At 40.7% G+C, this 14,788-nt stretch overlaps 2 protein-coding genes across 2 annotated transcripts; one reads left to right on the top strand and one right to left on the bottom strand.

The window, feature by feature from the left end:
* Nucleotides 1–764: 764 nt before the first annotated feature.
* Nucleotides 765–3,927, bottom strand: LOC147202603 (ras-related protein Rab-11B-like). Its single transcript, XM_086115273.1, has 5 exons — nucleotides 3,802–3,927; nucleotides 2,231–2,426; nucleotides 1,955–2,148; nucleotides 1,788–1,868; nucleotides 765–1,217 (listed from the first exon to the last, which is right to left on the bottom strand). The coding sequence occupies exons 1-5, from the start codon at nucleotides 3,839–3,841 to the stop codon at nucleotides 1,072–1,074; spliced, it is 657 nt and encodes a 218-aa protein (XP_085971399.1). The 5' UTR covers nucleotides 3,842–3,927; the 3' UTR covers nucleotides 765–1,071.
* An 831-nt stretch (nucleotides 3,928–4,758) lies between these two features.
* Nucleotides 4,759–13,021, top strand: LOC147202602 (signal-transducing adaptor protein 1-like). Its single transcript, XM_086116317.1, has 13 exons — nucleotides 4,759–4,962; nucleotides 7,499–7,570; nucleotides 7,817–7,936; nucleotides 8,028–8,084; nucleotides 8,506–8,648; nucleotides 9,841–9,972; nucleotides 10,139–10,208; nucleotides 10,551–10,653; nucleotides 10,735–10,824; nucleotides 11,468–11,524; nucleotides 11,610–11,642; nucleotides 12,088–12,237; nucleotides 12,660–13,021. The coding sequence occupies exons 1-13, from the start codon at nucleotides 4,876–4,878 to the stop codon at nucleotides 12,710–12,712; spliced, it is 1,167 nt and encodes a 388-aa protein (XP_085972443.1). The 5' UTR covers nucleotides 4,759–4,875; the 3' UTR covers nucleotides 12,713–13,021.
* Nucleotides 13,022–14,788: the final 1,767 nt, after the last annotated feature.

The raw sequence follows: 14,788 nt of genomic DNA, 5'->3' as shown, positions 1-14,788 counted from the left end.
ACAGGTATAATTTCTTTTTGAAAATTGAACAGTATTTTAGGGATACACTTGTGCGTGAGCTTCACAAATATTTTTTATTCTTGGTGGTAGGGAGGCAACTACTGTTATCATGCTCTTAATTCATTTTTTTTTGGGGGGGGGGATCCTTTTAAATATATGCATTTTAAAATCTCATGTACCCGTCGACATGCCTTCACGCACCCCCATTCGAGAACCAAACCACTGCTTTAGACAACCGCTAAATTAATTTTGAGTGATTAGGTTCCTGTGTTTATTTGTGTTTATTTTTTTAATTGTTAAAGTACTATATGGTTCAGTATTTTTTTTTTGTCATTTTGGTTCATCTTATTTAATTTCCTTGAAATACTTTTCTAAAAATGATTATTTCTCAATAATTTGTAATTTAATTAATAATAATATAATAATAATAATAACATTTAATTTGGTAATTTATTTTTCAAAGGTTGTTTCCTTTTTTTTAAAATAATCTACATTTTTTAATGAACAACTATTCTTTAAAAAAAAAATCTTCCAACCACCAGAACATCAGGCACATCTGCCATCATCTATTTTAAGTTCACTCAATTTTTAAAATATTTTTAATATTTCATTTTGGGGTTTGTGGTCTTTTTTACATTTATAATTGTCTAGGTTTTTTTTTTCATTTTAAAAATAATTTATTTAAATAGCATCTTTTGTCTAGTCACTAAATGTCAGTACTGTATTTCACAGTTGGCCCCCAATAAAGTTTGGCATCGAGGTGATTCATTTCCATTTTGGCGATTTTATTGTAAACAATCAGTCTTGAAAACTTAAACAACAAAAAGTGACAACTCTAAGCAATAAGTGTTCAAATAAATACATAACGAGAATGTTTATAAATATATTTGGCGTGACGCAAAAGGACACAGGGAGGGAGCCACTAATACTGCTTGACTGCCATTCGAATGCGCTGCGCTGAAATGCTCGGTCGACGTGTTTCTTCAATGACAGGAGGGGAAAAAAAAGTGCCTGTTCCAGGCGACCTCATAGTGGAGGATGAGGATGAAGGTCTATGACAATTGATGAAGGTCACAGGTTCTGACAGCACTGCACTCTGGGCCCCTTATGGCCATCGCTGGTTGGCGGCACGCTTATGTCCACCACATTGTTGCCTGGCGACTCGTCGTGCGCGCAGCGCTCGGCCATCTGCTTCTGGGAGACAATGCGGTAGATTTCTGCAATTCGACAAAAACAAAGAAGGAAAAAAAAACTCGACTTGTGTCTCCATTCAAATGAATAATGATGCAATGAAAGGTGAAGCCAAACATTTACCAATTTCTTTTTAACCATTCGGCTGCAAATGTTGTGAATTTGCAGAGAGTAGCGAGCGGGCACCTTTGTGGTAAGGAATCTATTATTTCCAAGCGATAGTATTTTTATTTTTTTTTTAACTTTTTTTTTTTTATGTATCTTAGATTTTCCGAAATTAATGTCAGGGGGTGTTAACGAAAAGTGACAACAATACGTTTCACGAGGTAAGGTGTTTATTTCTTTTTACTTTTTTTTTTTGGTCAAGTGTATTTTCATGTTATTGTGTCTTTTAAAGACAGGTCTATTTTTCATAGTGATTTTGCATTTCAAAAACATGTTAAAAATCGGTGTTAAATTATTGAATAATCGTCAATTATCGGCGGATTTTTGCAAGGCATTCCCAATGCTCGTGATTAGCCAGTGAGGCGCAGGAAAATGGAAGATGAGAAATTTTTGAGCTAATATGAACAAACTGGAGCTTTGCGTGTGCCGACCTGTTAATATGTTCTTGAAGGCCTCTTCGACATTTGTGGAGTCCAGCGCTGATGTCTCAATAAACGACAGCGTATTCTTTTCTAAACAGGAAAAACATTCAAAGTCGTCAATTACTTTCCAACTACAGTAGCATTTTTTGGGGTCAGGCATGAGGATGTAACTTTACCGGCGAAGGCCCGCGCCTCGTCGGTGGGCACGGCCCTGAGGTGTCGCAGGTCGCTCTTGTTCCCCACCAGCATGATGACGATGTTGTTGTCAGCGTGGTCCCTCAGCTCCTTCAGCCAGCGCTCCACGTTCTCGTACGTCAGGTGCTTGGCGATGTCGTACACCAGCAGAGCGCCCACCGCGCCCCGGTAGTACCTAAGGCCGGTAAACACAGTCAGCTCCTTCGCTCATATCCAAAATGCACCGAGCCAAGGGGCGGGGGGGGGGGGACACTCACGCCGAGGTGATGGCTCGGTAGCGTTCTTGTCCGGCAGTGTCCCAAATCTGAGCCTTGATGGTCTTGCTGTCCACCTGCAGGCTGCGGGTGGCGAACTCCACCCCGATGGTGCTTTTGCTTTCCAGGTTGAACTCGTTTCTGGTGAAGCGCGACAGCAGGTTGCTCTTGCCCACCCCGGAGTCTCCGATCAGCACGACTGCGAAAGTAAAAATCAAAATTGGATATTGTGTTTGCTGTGGTCACTTCAGTCATGTCTAGTAGAGAAACAAAAATCTGTGTTGGCGCCATCTGGTGGCATCTTGGTGTCAAGGAACCATGGTGGAACGAGACAGAGGAAGTTCATTTAATGAGGCCATTGCTTTGTCAAGCACACACACACATAGTGCTGAAAAGAAAACTACTGTTACTGCATATATATATGCGTGTGTGTGTGTGTATATAAATGTTACCTCGTGTCAGAAAGCTTGGTCTCAGGTTGATAACCCAAAACACCCAAGAATGGCTAAGTGCAAAGCATTGGACTATTCGCTGAAGTGCCTATCTAAAAATATTGTTGCACGTCTGTGGAAGGAGCTGAAACATGCTGAAGGAGCTGAAACATGCTGTCCATCGGAGTTTTCTCACGTCAAGTCTGCCAAAAATGCCGCAGGAGCCCCAATGAAATCGTTTGATTGAATGGCTCAAAAGATTGTGCTGCAAAATCTGAAGGGAAGATCTCTTTCATTAGTTTCACTTTATTTTTATGTCAATCAGCATTCATCTAAAATCAAACAGTCAAAAACAATCGATTTTATTTGTGTATTTGAAAGTAAATGTTGGTGAAGGACAATTCAAAAGCAATGTCTGATTTTTATTGGGTAATTTTCTTTTGTCATTATCAGGTTATTTCAGGGGGGGAAATGCAATTTGATTATTTTTTTTTAATCGTTCAGCCCGCTCATAGACAAATAAATCATGATACCGGTGTGGAAAATGACACAATCGCAATCTCAAACTGTTTTGCACTCGAAATGGTCTAGCTGGCAGAAAAACTAAAACAAATCTCCCTTCAGCTTTCTTCCACATCAGGCAACTGTTATCAGTAGCAAGTACGTCCACTTACTACAAAAACAAACTCGTCAAATTTGTTGCTGTTGAGAGGCTGCTTTGGTGTTGTGCCCCCATGGGTCTGGTTTTGGGCCTGTTTTTGGCTTCCGAATAACACATTGGTTCAGGTATTGAAGAGACAAATAAAGTTTTGTGGAATTGAATCCATGTTAGCATTTAGCTTGCTAGGCTGTATCACAACATCCAGTGTAAAAAGCGCAAATCTGAACGGCACACTGTAGTTCAATGCCAACACAATGACTTACTAAGTTAGTCGGCGGGTATATAATGTTAGAACGAGATGACATGTTTGACCAAAGCGTTAAAGGGGTCGTAAAAAAACCGGACCGGCTAGTCGCCATTAGCTTGCGCCACTAGCAGTTGCCTGATTCTAGTTAGCACGCGTGCTAATCGCCTGATGTCGCTGATCGAGCCACGTAAAGAGAAGCAGTTCTTTTGTTACTGTTTGTTTGGGTTTTTTTTACCTTTGAATAAGAAATCATATTCGTCATCCCTGTTCGCCATAGTGTCATTGATGGTCTGTCCGTCAGTCAGTCCGTCTTGCAATCAGTTGCGCAAGGACGGAGCAATGTGACGTCACAGTTTCGTCACCGGCCGGAAACATGAGAGGAAACATTGTCACATGACATGCCTACGACGGCGGAAAAGCTCTCCGTCATCAACGTATTGCCCGTTTGCAGTATGGAAACATCAACGTATGATTAAAAAGGACCATTGAGAAATGTTGAAGTGTTTAAAAAATAAATTAATTAATCTCCAACAAAAAACATGACTGTTATTGTTAAAATGCTGAACCAAAATGATGACAAAATAAATGCACATTGAAAATACAAACGAAATTGTGAATTGAAAATTAAGAAGAAAATATCAATTTTCATCACCCAGAACTGGTTGCCAGCCAATCGCAAGGCACACATACACAAACGACCATTTGCACTCACACTCACACCTAGGGACAACCTATTAACCTGCCATGCATGTTTTTGGAATGTGAGAGCAAACCAGAGTACCCCGAGAAAACCCACGCGTGCACGGGGAGAACATGCAAACTCTACACAAGAAGGCCGGACCGGGAATTGAAAAATGTTGAAATGTGCTACAGCAACCTGTTATTAAATATTATGACACAATGATGATAAAACACTTTTTACAAACTCACTAAAATGTGCAACAATTTGTAGAGGCAATTCTTACTGTATAACCATACATACTGTGCACAACCATTCGTTTTCATTTAATTCATGTTTGTGTGAAAAGTATGGTTTAAGAAATGACATAAGCATTACAATGTCTATTGTTGCTGGCTCACTGGAGTGAAAAAAGCGAGTAAATCCAGTTGCACTTGCTCTGCAACTTTGTGACGTCAGGTGCTTTCCTCCTTTCGGAAAGAAAGTTGTCGGACACACGTCCCGTGGACCAATCGCATGTCAAAGAGCAAACTATATCTTTGCCACACTCAAGCGCCAGGCTCTTAGTCACAACGAGGACATGCTTTTGTGTTGATCTGTGAGTAAGGTGCTGAAGAGTCGACATTTACCATGAACAGGAGACAAGGGCGGCCCTTCAGCATGATGCCACATTGCTATTATGAAGGCTATCTGGAGAAGAGGTCCTTTAAAGACAAGGTAAGGTGAATGGGATGAATGATCCAAGTGAGGATAAGCGGGTCGGAAAATGCATGGGTGGAATTAACATATAAAATGGAGATGCTTCATTTTGCTGTGATTTCAAGTCTATTGGTCCATTTGATGCAATCTTCGTATTCTTTTTAAAAAAAATGTAAATTGCTGTTTTTTAACTGATCCATTCATTTCCACCACCGCTTATACTTGAGGAGGGTGGCGGGGAGTTGCTGGAGACTATCCCAGTTGACTTTGGGGGGGAGGCAGACTACACGCTGAACTGGTCACCAACCAGTCACAGGGCACATAGAGAGACAAACGACCATTCACACCCACATTCACACCGTCACTGAGCGGGAAACGATCCCACGTTGCCCACACACACAAGTCAGGCAAGTATAATACTACATTATCAGGGACTGTTTTTAAATCAATGCATGTGAAATTATTGTATTGTATGTTTTAAGATTAAGATTAAGATATCCTTTATTTGTCCCGCAATGAGGAAATTTACAATCTACAGCAGCAAGATTGTGGGTTTGCAATGTATGCATTTTTTTTTTCAAAAAGGAAAATGGTTGATAATGACATATATACGTTTGCTTGGATAACAATGGTTAATTTTGTCATGATTTCAAGCCAATTGTAAAATTTGAGTAAATCACATAATTGTAAAGGAAAAAAAAACAACACCATTTCAAATGATTAATTTGATACATGATGTCTGAATGTATGCATGCGTGCAAAAACGGGATTTGCTTTGAAAAGTCTCATTGAAGCATCATTTGTGAGTGGTCGTAATACTCTAAATATTGGTTAAATTGCTGTCTGATGGCATTCATAATACCATTGTAAGAATCATTATCAGGCTTGAAGAACTTTTTTTTTAAGTTATTAAAGTCCAGGCAAGTTTGTAAATGATCGTTTGAGCCATGGAGAACTAGAATGGGCAAATTCCATTTTGGTTCGGAGATTTTCTGCCTTTACTCCTGTTACAGAAAATCTAGTTTTCATCAGACTTGACTTATTTCCAAACATTCATCATCACAATTTTTGAGTCTTCCATTAATCTCCAAACCTCACTTCTAAGATGTTTTTTTTTGCAGAAGGTAAAGCCTAGTTTCACAGGCGGAACTACCTTCGAAGTTGGAGTTGCGCTAGTGTCAAACTGAATCAGCAACTGTGCTGAATGCAATCACGGACTGCTCCAAATGTGTCAAAATTAGATGCAAACCTTGATTTGGAGACCATTATTCACCTCATAGATGTGCCCGTTGGCTATTTCTGCACTTGAGGTAAAAATGACAAAAACTGACTTAGCTCACTATAGTTCCCTGTGGCTCACATGTGCCCCCCTTCCACCCTTTAATTTTGCGTGGAAACATTCAGTCACAACATAGGGCAAGAGCAGATTTTTCTCAGAGTGCTTCATGCACCAGGAAGCAGTGGCAAGTATGTTTCAGGGTGCCAGACAAAGACAGTAGGAGTGTTTCATTGTTTTACACACACTTAAGTTATTCACCGCTTAGATTTTATCTGTGGTTCATACATCATCCATTTGATTAAACAAGCAGCAGTCAATCAACTCTTTCATATTTTTTCAAATCACCACCATTACAGTCACGCAGAAATCTGTCTCCAAAGTCGGGCAAACGTTGGGATCACAACCGACATCAGGAGGAAGAACTGCACAAATATCTTAAATGTGTTCTTCGGCTCTTTGTGTTTTTTCTTTGGTTTTTCTGTTGAGTGAGTATGTGTGTGAGACAAAACCACAGAAGAGTCGAAGAAAGGGGACGGTAGCGGAAACTGGATTGCAACACGCATCAACACAATAAGAGTCATACAATTACGGGACAGCAAATGCAATTAAATGTCAATTATCTACCCACATTAATATTGACTAATGGGCAAATGACCAGGGAAACATGCCAACAAAATGGCGCCTTTGTATGGACCGCAACATGTCAGAGACTTTAAAGTGGTGAATCTAAAGCAAAATCTCCAACAATTCAATACAGTACTCGACAAAGTCCAGAACTAAATCCAATTAAGAATCAGTGGAAAGCTCTCGATCAACTCTACCTGAGCAGGAGCTGTTTGTAGTCTCTCGATGTGCAAAACTGGTTGAGAAACAAATCCCAAAAGACTTGCAAATGTAATGGCAGCAAAATGTGGCCAAATGTGAAAAAGTTCAAGGAGGCTAATACTTTCGTAAGCCTTCGTATATGTACTGCACAGAAACACAACTCAACACATCGTGCTGTAAAACTGGTCCAACCGTTTTGTCTCGGAATCAGACATGACACTTATCCAAGATAAGATGCCACTTTAAATTGTGTAACCGCAGAATGACATGTGCGACACTATCAGTGGAAACATTTTGCGCAATTCATGATAATGACACATAATTAACATCCCATCTTCCTCTGACACTCATCATTATTTTAGTGTACAAAGTTGGCTTGTTCGTTTATGGGAATTTTCGTTGTGTGATATCCATCATCGCTTATCTATCTCCTTCTGGCTGTCCCTGTAGAAATCTCGCAAACTGTGGACTTGTCTGTGCGGCAACACGCTTTACTTCTTCAACGACAAGCGGGACACTGATGTAAGTAACATGGATTTAAACGTATTTAAAACTGTACATGACCAGCGAATTGATAATTAGCTAGATAAAGGGTTAATCTTTTGGAAATATTTGCTTTTACTTTGAAAAAACAGCGATCAACATTTTTGACTATTTTCTGACCAAAACCAGAAATGGTCAAGATGTAAAATCCTCCTCAATTTGCCTATAGCGTATTGAAGTTGCCGTGTTAGCATGTTAGCTGAATGTTGAACTGTGTTTCGACAGTACATTGAAAAGATGGATCTCACCGGGCCCATCACGATAACAGACGACAATACTGTGGATTGCAATTTGGACGCAGCCAAACTGAACCTCCAGACCAAAGACAGCGACATCAAATTCTCTGTGAGGACAATACTGTACTAGAATACGTAAATGCAATCGATCCATTCGCATGAACGTCCATTTCACAATAAATCGTGTTTTTTTTTTCCAGGCTCCGAATGCAGAAGCTCGAGAGCTCTGGAAGGGCTTCATTCAATCTGTGTCTGAGGTTTGGTTCTTTTCTCACTCATATTGATATTCTAGATCACAGGTGTCAAACTCAAGGCCCCGGGGGCCAGATCTGGCCCACCACATCATTTTATGTGGCCCGCGAAAGCAAATCCAACATGTCAACTGACATGATGCTCGCTAAAATTTATACCAAAATTCATATTCTCACACGTAATAAATAACAGTGATATTGTAAGCATTGTCTTGTTGCCCAAACCCCTCATTACAGTAACTTAAATTGTTGAATAAACCGTTATTCTTGACTTGTTTATGATTTCAGTCATAACGGCCCCCCAAAGGGAAACGGGAACTAAAACATGACCCGTGACAAAAATGGGTTTGACACGCCTGTTCTAGATGATGGGTACAGTATTCTTTGAAGTGTTACATGAAGTTGAGGTGTCGTTTATATGTTGCAGCTGTCGGTGCCATCGATGCTGAACCTGTTGCCAGGCCAGATGCTTATGCTAGAAGAAGCGGTGAAAAAGGAAAAGGAGAGACTCCGAAATGTCCAACAATCTTCTCCCAGTATTGATGTGGAGCCCGCAAAGGAAATGCCAGAGTGAGTGTTCGTATTGATGACATGGAAAAGAAAGGGCCTATGATAGGTTTATGATTTTCTATAGGTCGTAGGTGTTATATAGGGTGTGTGTCTACTTACGTATTGCAATTGAAACTTCCAGCCAAAATGTTTTGCATGCAACGACTGGAGTGCTTTAACAGGAACTGCTGCCTAAACTTGTTTTTGTATGCGCTGTAATGTTTTGCTACATCCCGGTTAAGTTAAAAAGTGAATTGAAAATCAGGGTTATAATAGTGAGCGGCCCGGTAGTCCAGTGGTTAGCACGTCGGCTTCACAGTGCAGAGGTACCGGGTTCGATTCCAGCTCCGGCCTCCCTGTGTGGAGTTTGCATGTTCTCCCCGGGCCTGCGTGGGTTTTCTCCGGGTGCTCCGGTTTCCCCCCACATTCCAAAAACATGCATGGCAGGCTGATTGGATGCTCTAAATTGTCCCTAGGTGTGAGTGTGGGCGTGGATAGTTGTTCGTCTCTGTGTGCCCTGCGATTGGCTGGCAACTGATTCAGGGTGTCCCCCGCCTACTGCCCGGAGACGGCTGGGATAGGCTCCAGCACCCCCCGCGACCCTAGTGAGGATCAAGCGGTTCGGGAAATGGATGGATGGTTATAATAGTTTGGGATTTGTCATTATAAATTATTTTTTTTCGATTGGAATTTTGTTTTTAAGTTTGGGGGGGTTGTTTTTCGAGCAGTTTAGTTTGATTTTATTTGTTTGTCTGTTTTCAAAAAATGCTTCATTTTAGATGAGTGTTTATTAGTTTTAGTATTAGTTTGTGGTTTAATGGTGCAGTCTTTGAGTGCAAGTTTCAAAAGAAAACAGACCATTAGGTCTTGTGTAATAAATCAAAGTAAGCTAAATTCTCAAACAACCGTTTGACCTTTCTTCTTTTATACGGCCATACACACCAAAATAAATGCATCTAAAAACCTGATGTGTGATAACAGACACAGATGAAAACAAAGGACATTTTATCTCAAAATATAGATTTTTATTTATTTTTTGGGCAAACGTTTGGTTAACATTTGATCCATTCTCATTAGCCACTTTGAAATAGTATTTCACAACACAAGATGACATAATCACACGTCATAAATTGCCGTTTCACTCGTCAGCCTGCCAACTGCTAGCATGCTAGCCTTTGACAACATCATAACCATGTTGTGGTCCATCACATAGCTGTTTTCACCCGGTGTCCCGCACGGAGGCGGAGCTTCTGCTGGAGCGACAGTTCAGACGAGGAAATCTGCTGTTGAGGCCCAACAGGAATGGCACCAGCTTCGCAATCAGCACTCGGGAAGAGATGAATGGGTACGCATGCACGTACACACGAACCGCACTCGCTTCGTATGTACCAAGGGAATCACTGCACTACAATGACGTCTGCACGGATGTCTATTTTTATTCTTATTATTGTGTTTCTTATTATTTATGATTTATTTGTCAAAGTCTTGTCTGTGTGTTGTCTTACCATCAGGCCCATCTTCAAACATTACCTCGTGAGCCGCAAGCAAGACAACAGCTTCACCATCGAAGTGGATACTCCTGTGAGTAGATCGTAGTCGTTGCTGAAACATGGCGTCAGATCAGAAGCACTTAATTACTTACGTGAGAGAAATTAATGGCGTGTTTTTTGTTTTTTTTTGTCCTTTGTCTGCGATGGGTGTTGCACCACATGCCAAAGTATACACAATGAAAGGCGAAAGTAACTTCTATAATTAAAAAGGGCACGGCAAGGCAGCTTTATTTATAGAATTATTTATATATTATTATATTTATTTCATGCACCCTGTAACACGATAACATGATAAACTATCCACTGTAGCAACCGCTGTCCCAGAAAGGGTTAAAAAAAAAAAACGTTGGTGTGTGTGTGTGTGCGTGCGCAGGTTGCGTGTGCCTCGTTGCACGACGTTGTCTTTTACTTCTCGGAAGCAACAGAAGGAGCTCTGATGCCTCTGGCTCGGGAGGAAACCTACGAGCAAAATATCTGTAAGGATTTTTTTCAGTCTTTTCTGTGGTGTGTCGCCCTCATAAATGTGACGTTTTATTTATTCTTTTTTTTTTTTGTAGCTTACATTGGCTTGGATAATGAAAATGGAGAGAAGAGGGTGCGCGGAGCCTCCATGCACCTTACGCTGCCAACGCAACAGCCCAAACCAGGTACAAACACACACAGGTCCCATTAGAACAAATAAAAACGGTTACAAAACGTTTCCCCAATAAATTGGTATAGCTGGAGTTTAAAATAAAAAAAACTCCAGCTATACCAACTGTTAACACTCCAGCTGGAGTGTTAACTCCAGCTAGTTAACACTAGCTGGAGTTAACATTTTTTAACTCCAGCTAGTGTAAAAAATGTTTTCCACAAATGTCAAAGTAAAGTATTTCATTGCATATGCTGATTACATTTATAGAAACGATCAGAAGACATTTCATTAAAAGAAAAAAAAAACTACTGTGGTTTTACATGTTCTTCGAATCGATTCATGTGTTGAGCTCAAAAAAAGTGCGTTACATTTTCATGTAAGAATAGCTCTGGAAAAAAAGAAAAAAAAGAAAGAGCTTTAGAAATATATATTTTAAAAAAACACTGGACGTTGATGGAGAAGATGATCACATTATAAATAGAAAAAATAATTAATGTTATTGGGCAAAAACAACAGAGAAACAAAATGCAAATATCTGGCTCGGTAAAACTTTCCACTCCATTGTGTGAAAAAAAACAAAACATTGACGAGGCCAATTGTTGCGATTGTGTTTGGAGTCAAAGGCTTGTCATTGAGTGACATTTTTTTTTCCACAGCTTTGCCAAGAGTGCCGAGTGAAGACGGGGAGGAAAATGTCTACATGAATAACAGTCGTGAGTATTTATCCTCGTGTGGTTCTCTTCAGCAAGAGTCTTCATTTTTGTACTCTTATTAACTCACCGTTGTCGCGCTTCACAGATCACAAAGATTTCCCGGCGGAGCGCTTGCTAGGTGAGTCTCTTTTATTTTTTATTGTAATTTTTTTAAACACTTTCCATTGGCTGGCCTTTGAAAACGGAGATACATTCTTGGCAACATCTCCCAAATTGTACGCTGCCGTCAGACAGAATTCTCGTACCTCCAAAATCGTGATTTTTTTTTTTTAAACACAATTTGTAAATATAACATCCGCACATGTGGGCTGACCAATAATAATAAAAGTATGAAACTAACCTGATTGTGACTTTGGAGGATTCAGCTTGACGCCAGCGTTATGATGGTGTAGATTTGCACATGAACCAGTAAAGTTTTGCAGCAAAACAAATCATGTCAGGAACGGTTCTGAATGATGGATGGATGGAAATAGTCAAAAAGTGATTAGATAGATTGATAAAGAGAGACAGAGAGAGAAAGAGAAAACAGATGTCTAAGTGCATGCGATTTGCTGTCTGTGCAGAGCCCGACAGCAAAACGGCCGGGAAATCGCAGAAAACTCCGACGCCCGCCCCTCGCAAATTCCCGCCGTCTCCCTCGCCGGCCGCCGCCAACAGGTCCACGCACAGCAGGGAGCAGAGATGGAGGACCCAAACGGACCCCCACGTCCAGAGTACGTCCGCGCTCTCTTTTGATGGGAATCTTAAACGCAAGGCGCGTCAGAGCTCACAGCCCCCCCCCCCCCCCCCCCCCCCCCCCGTGTTTGCGGAGGTTTAGTGCAGCCGCATTTCCATCTTGCTTTCAAGGAAATTTTAGGTTCCTGGCACTCACAGGCCAAGTGGCGCTCAAGGTTCCTGGAACTCTTAACTCATTCAGTACCAGCCAAGTCTAGACCAAGTCGGAAAAGACGTTTAAAAACGTCTTTGGGAGTGAATGAGTTAAAAGTACTAACCCTGAGCAATGACTTCTTTTGGCACCAATAAATGACCCCAGAACATTGAACGCACCATAAGAATAATGGAGAAGGTTTTGTATTTGACTGACTGCTCAGTACGAGAATGTGTAGATTGACTGTTAATGTCCTTGCCCCTGCAGCCATATCGGAACTCCGGCTGAGGTTCGAGAAGAGGGCCAAGTGTGCCGACTGACCATGCACCAGCGCCGCAACCAATCAATGTGAACGTCTTTTGTCGACATGTGTGTCACCATGACGCCCTGCTGCACTTTCCTTCCTTTCCTTGGACACTCCGTTGCAAATGTGCTGAGGACATTTAGCATTTCGGTGGGCCACTGTCAACATCCGTTGCATGTCTACAAGCTGCTGGCAGTCCGGTTTTGACATGAATTGTACATAAAGTGACTGTGACAGTGGGCACAGATGTAAATAGAGCCCAAATGGTTTTCTACTGAATGTATATTATTGGACTTGACGTCAATAAACATTAATAATATTGTGACACTGTGTGTTTATTTGATTTCATTTTTGGCATTTTTTTGTGGTTGTAATATGGAAAATATGGACTTGTGACAGGAGATTAAAAAAAAAATAATAATACACACCTGTACTAAAAGATTGTTATATTTACAATGACTACTTTGTCCAAATAGAGGAAAAAATTTGGAGACGGGCCTAACTCTGATTAAAAAAAGAAATAAATATTTGATAAGTATAAAAAAACGAGGCTTCAAAATCAGTCATTGTCGGGCTTTTCCACACCGTGACAACGAGTTGCTCTCAGTCTTGCCAGCGAAAAACTATCCCCAAGTTGACTGTCAAGATTCCTTTTTTCGAGGTATAAAAATAGCTAGCTTGCTAATGGCATGTTGCAACTCTGGCTGATACCCGCTGATGTGACAAAAGAACTTGTGCGCCTGGATGGATAGGTAGGTGAGAGAGAAAGACAGAGAGAGATTGAAAAAGAGAGTTAACAACCTTGATCAGGGACACCACCACAGCTGGGCTAGGGGTACTATAGCCCCATCAGAAATCTGCGTAGTGCCATTTAAGCCCTACAGCATTTTATTTTATGTGTTAAAATACATTTATGAACCATTTTATCAGCCCACTGCACCTATTGGTCAAACCCCACTCCAGCACCGCTTTAGAGAAAAAAATAATAATCCTGGAGCTGGATTTAACCCTGATCTTTTTTTTTTTTTTTTTTTTAATCTCTATGTATATAAAACGAGGCTTCAAAGTCAGTCGTCGACGGGCTTTTCCACACCCTGACAGACAATGAGATGCTCTAATGCAGCCTTGTCAGCGAAAAACTTCAAGTATCCACAAGTTGAATGTCAAGATTCCTTTTTTCGAGGTGTAAAAATAGCCAGCTTGCTAACGGCGTGTTGCAACTCTGACCGATACCCGCTGATGTGACATAAGAAGAGAGAGAGAGTTCAAACACAATCCAAATGTTGCTAGTTCTGGGGTAAAATGGCGGTCACATAAGATAAGAAAAAGATAAGAAAACCTTTAATAGTCTCGCAATGGAGAAATTCCCAATTCACAGCAGCAAAGGTATGAAAGGAAGAAGTAGAACAACAAAATATAGATGTCCACTTAAACAAGTCGAGCTTTCAATTTTTGGCACTTCTTTCAAAATTAAGGATATTTTAAAGTATGTAAGTCCTGGCTTTTGAATGGTGGTTGTGGATTTGAGTTGAATGTCAAATTTTTGATGAAAACTCACTCTAATTTAACACTTATGGGTGTAACTGCGTGTTTTGTGGACCATTGTTTGCTGGGATTAAAAAAAAAATGAACAAACATTTTTCTTTACTGAGAAAATTTGTTTGCACCCTTTGGGATTTTACCTCAAATTTACACAGCTAAATTTAGAGTGGAGAAGCATACCTCTGTAAGGCATAGGTGTCAAAGTCAGGTCCTGGAGGGCCGCTGTCCTGCATGTTTTCCAAGTCTCCCTGTTGCAACACACCTGATTCAAATGACCATGTTCAATGTCAGGCTTCAGCAGAGCTTGCTGATGATCTGTTCATTTGAATCCGGTGTGTTGCAACAGGGAGACTTGGAAAACATGCAGGGCAGCGGCCCTCCAGGACCTGACTTTGACACCTATGCTGTAAGGTTATAGCTACTTTTTGGTTTGACAGCCTGCAGGGTGAAGCAAAATTAGATTCCATAAAATTTCATAATTTTTTGTAATGAGGCATGAACAATGGACTGTGGAATTTGACAGTAATTATTGCACGACTGTTAATGATTC

The sequence above is a fragment of the Hippocampus guttulatus genome, chromosome 7, assembly GCF_054856545.1.
Source record: "Hippocampus guttulatus isolate MCC_2025c chromosome 7, RoL_Hgut_1.0, whole genome shotgun sequence".
NCBI classification, from domain to species: domain Eukaryota; kingdom Metazoa; phylum Chordata; class Actinopteri; order Syngnathiformes; family Syngnathidae; genus Hippocampus; species Hippocampus guttulatus.
The sequence above is the reverse complement of the archived record's forward strand: the minus strand, read 5'-3'. Positions and strand labels throughout refer to the sequence as shown.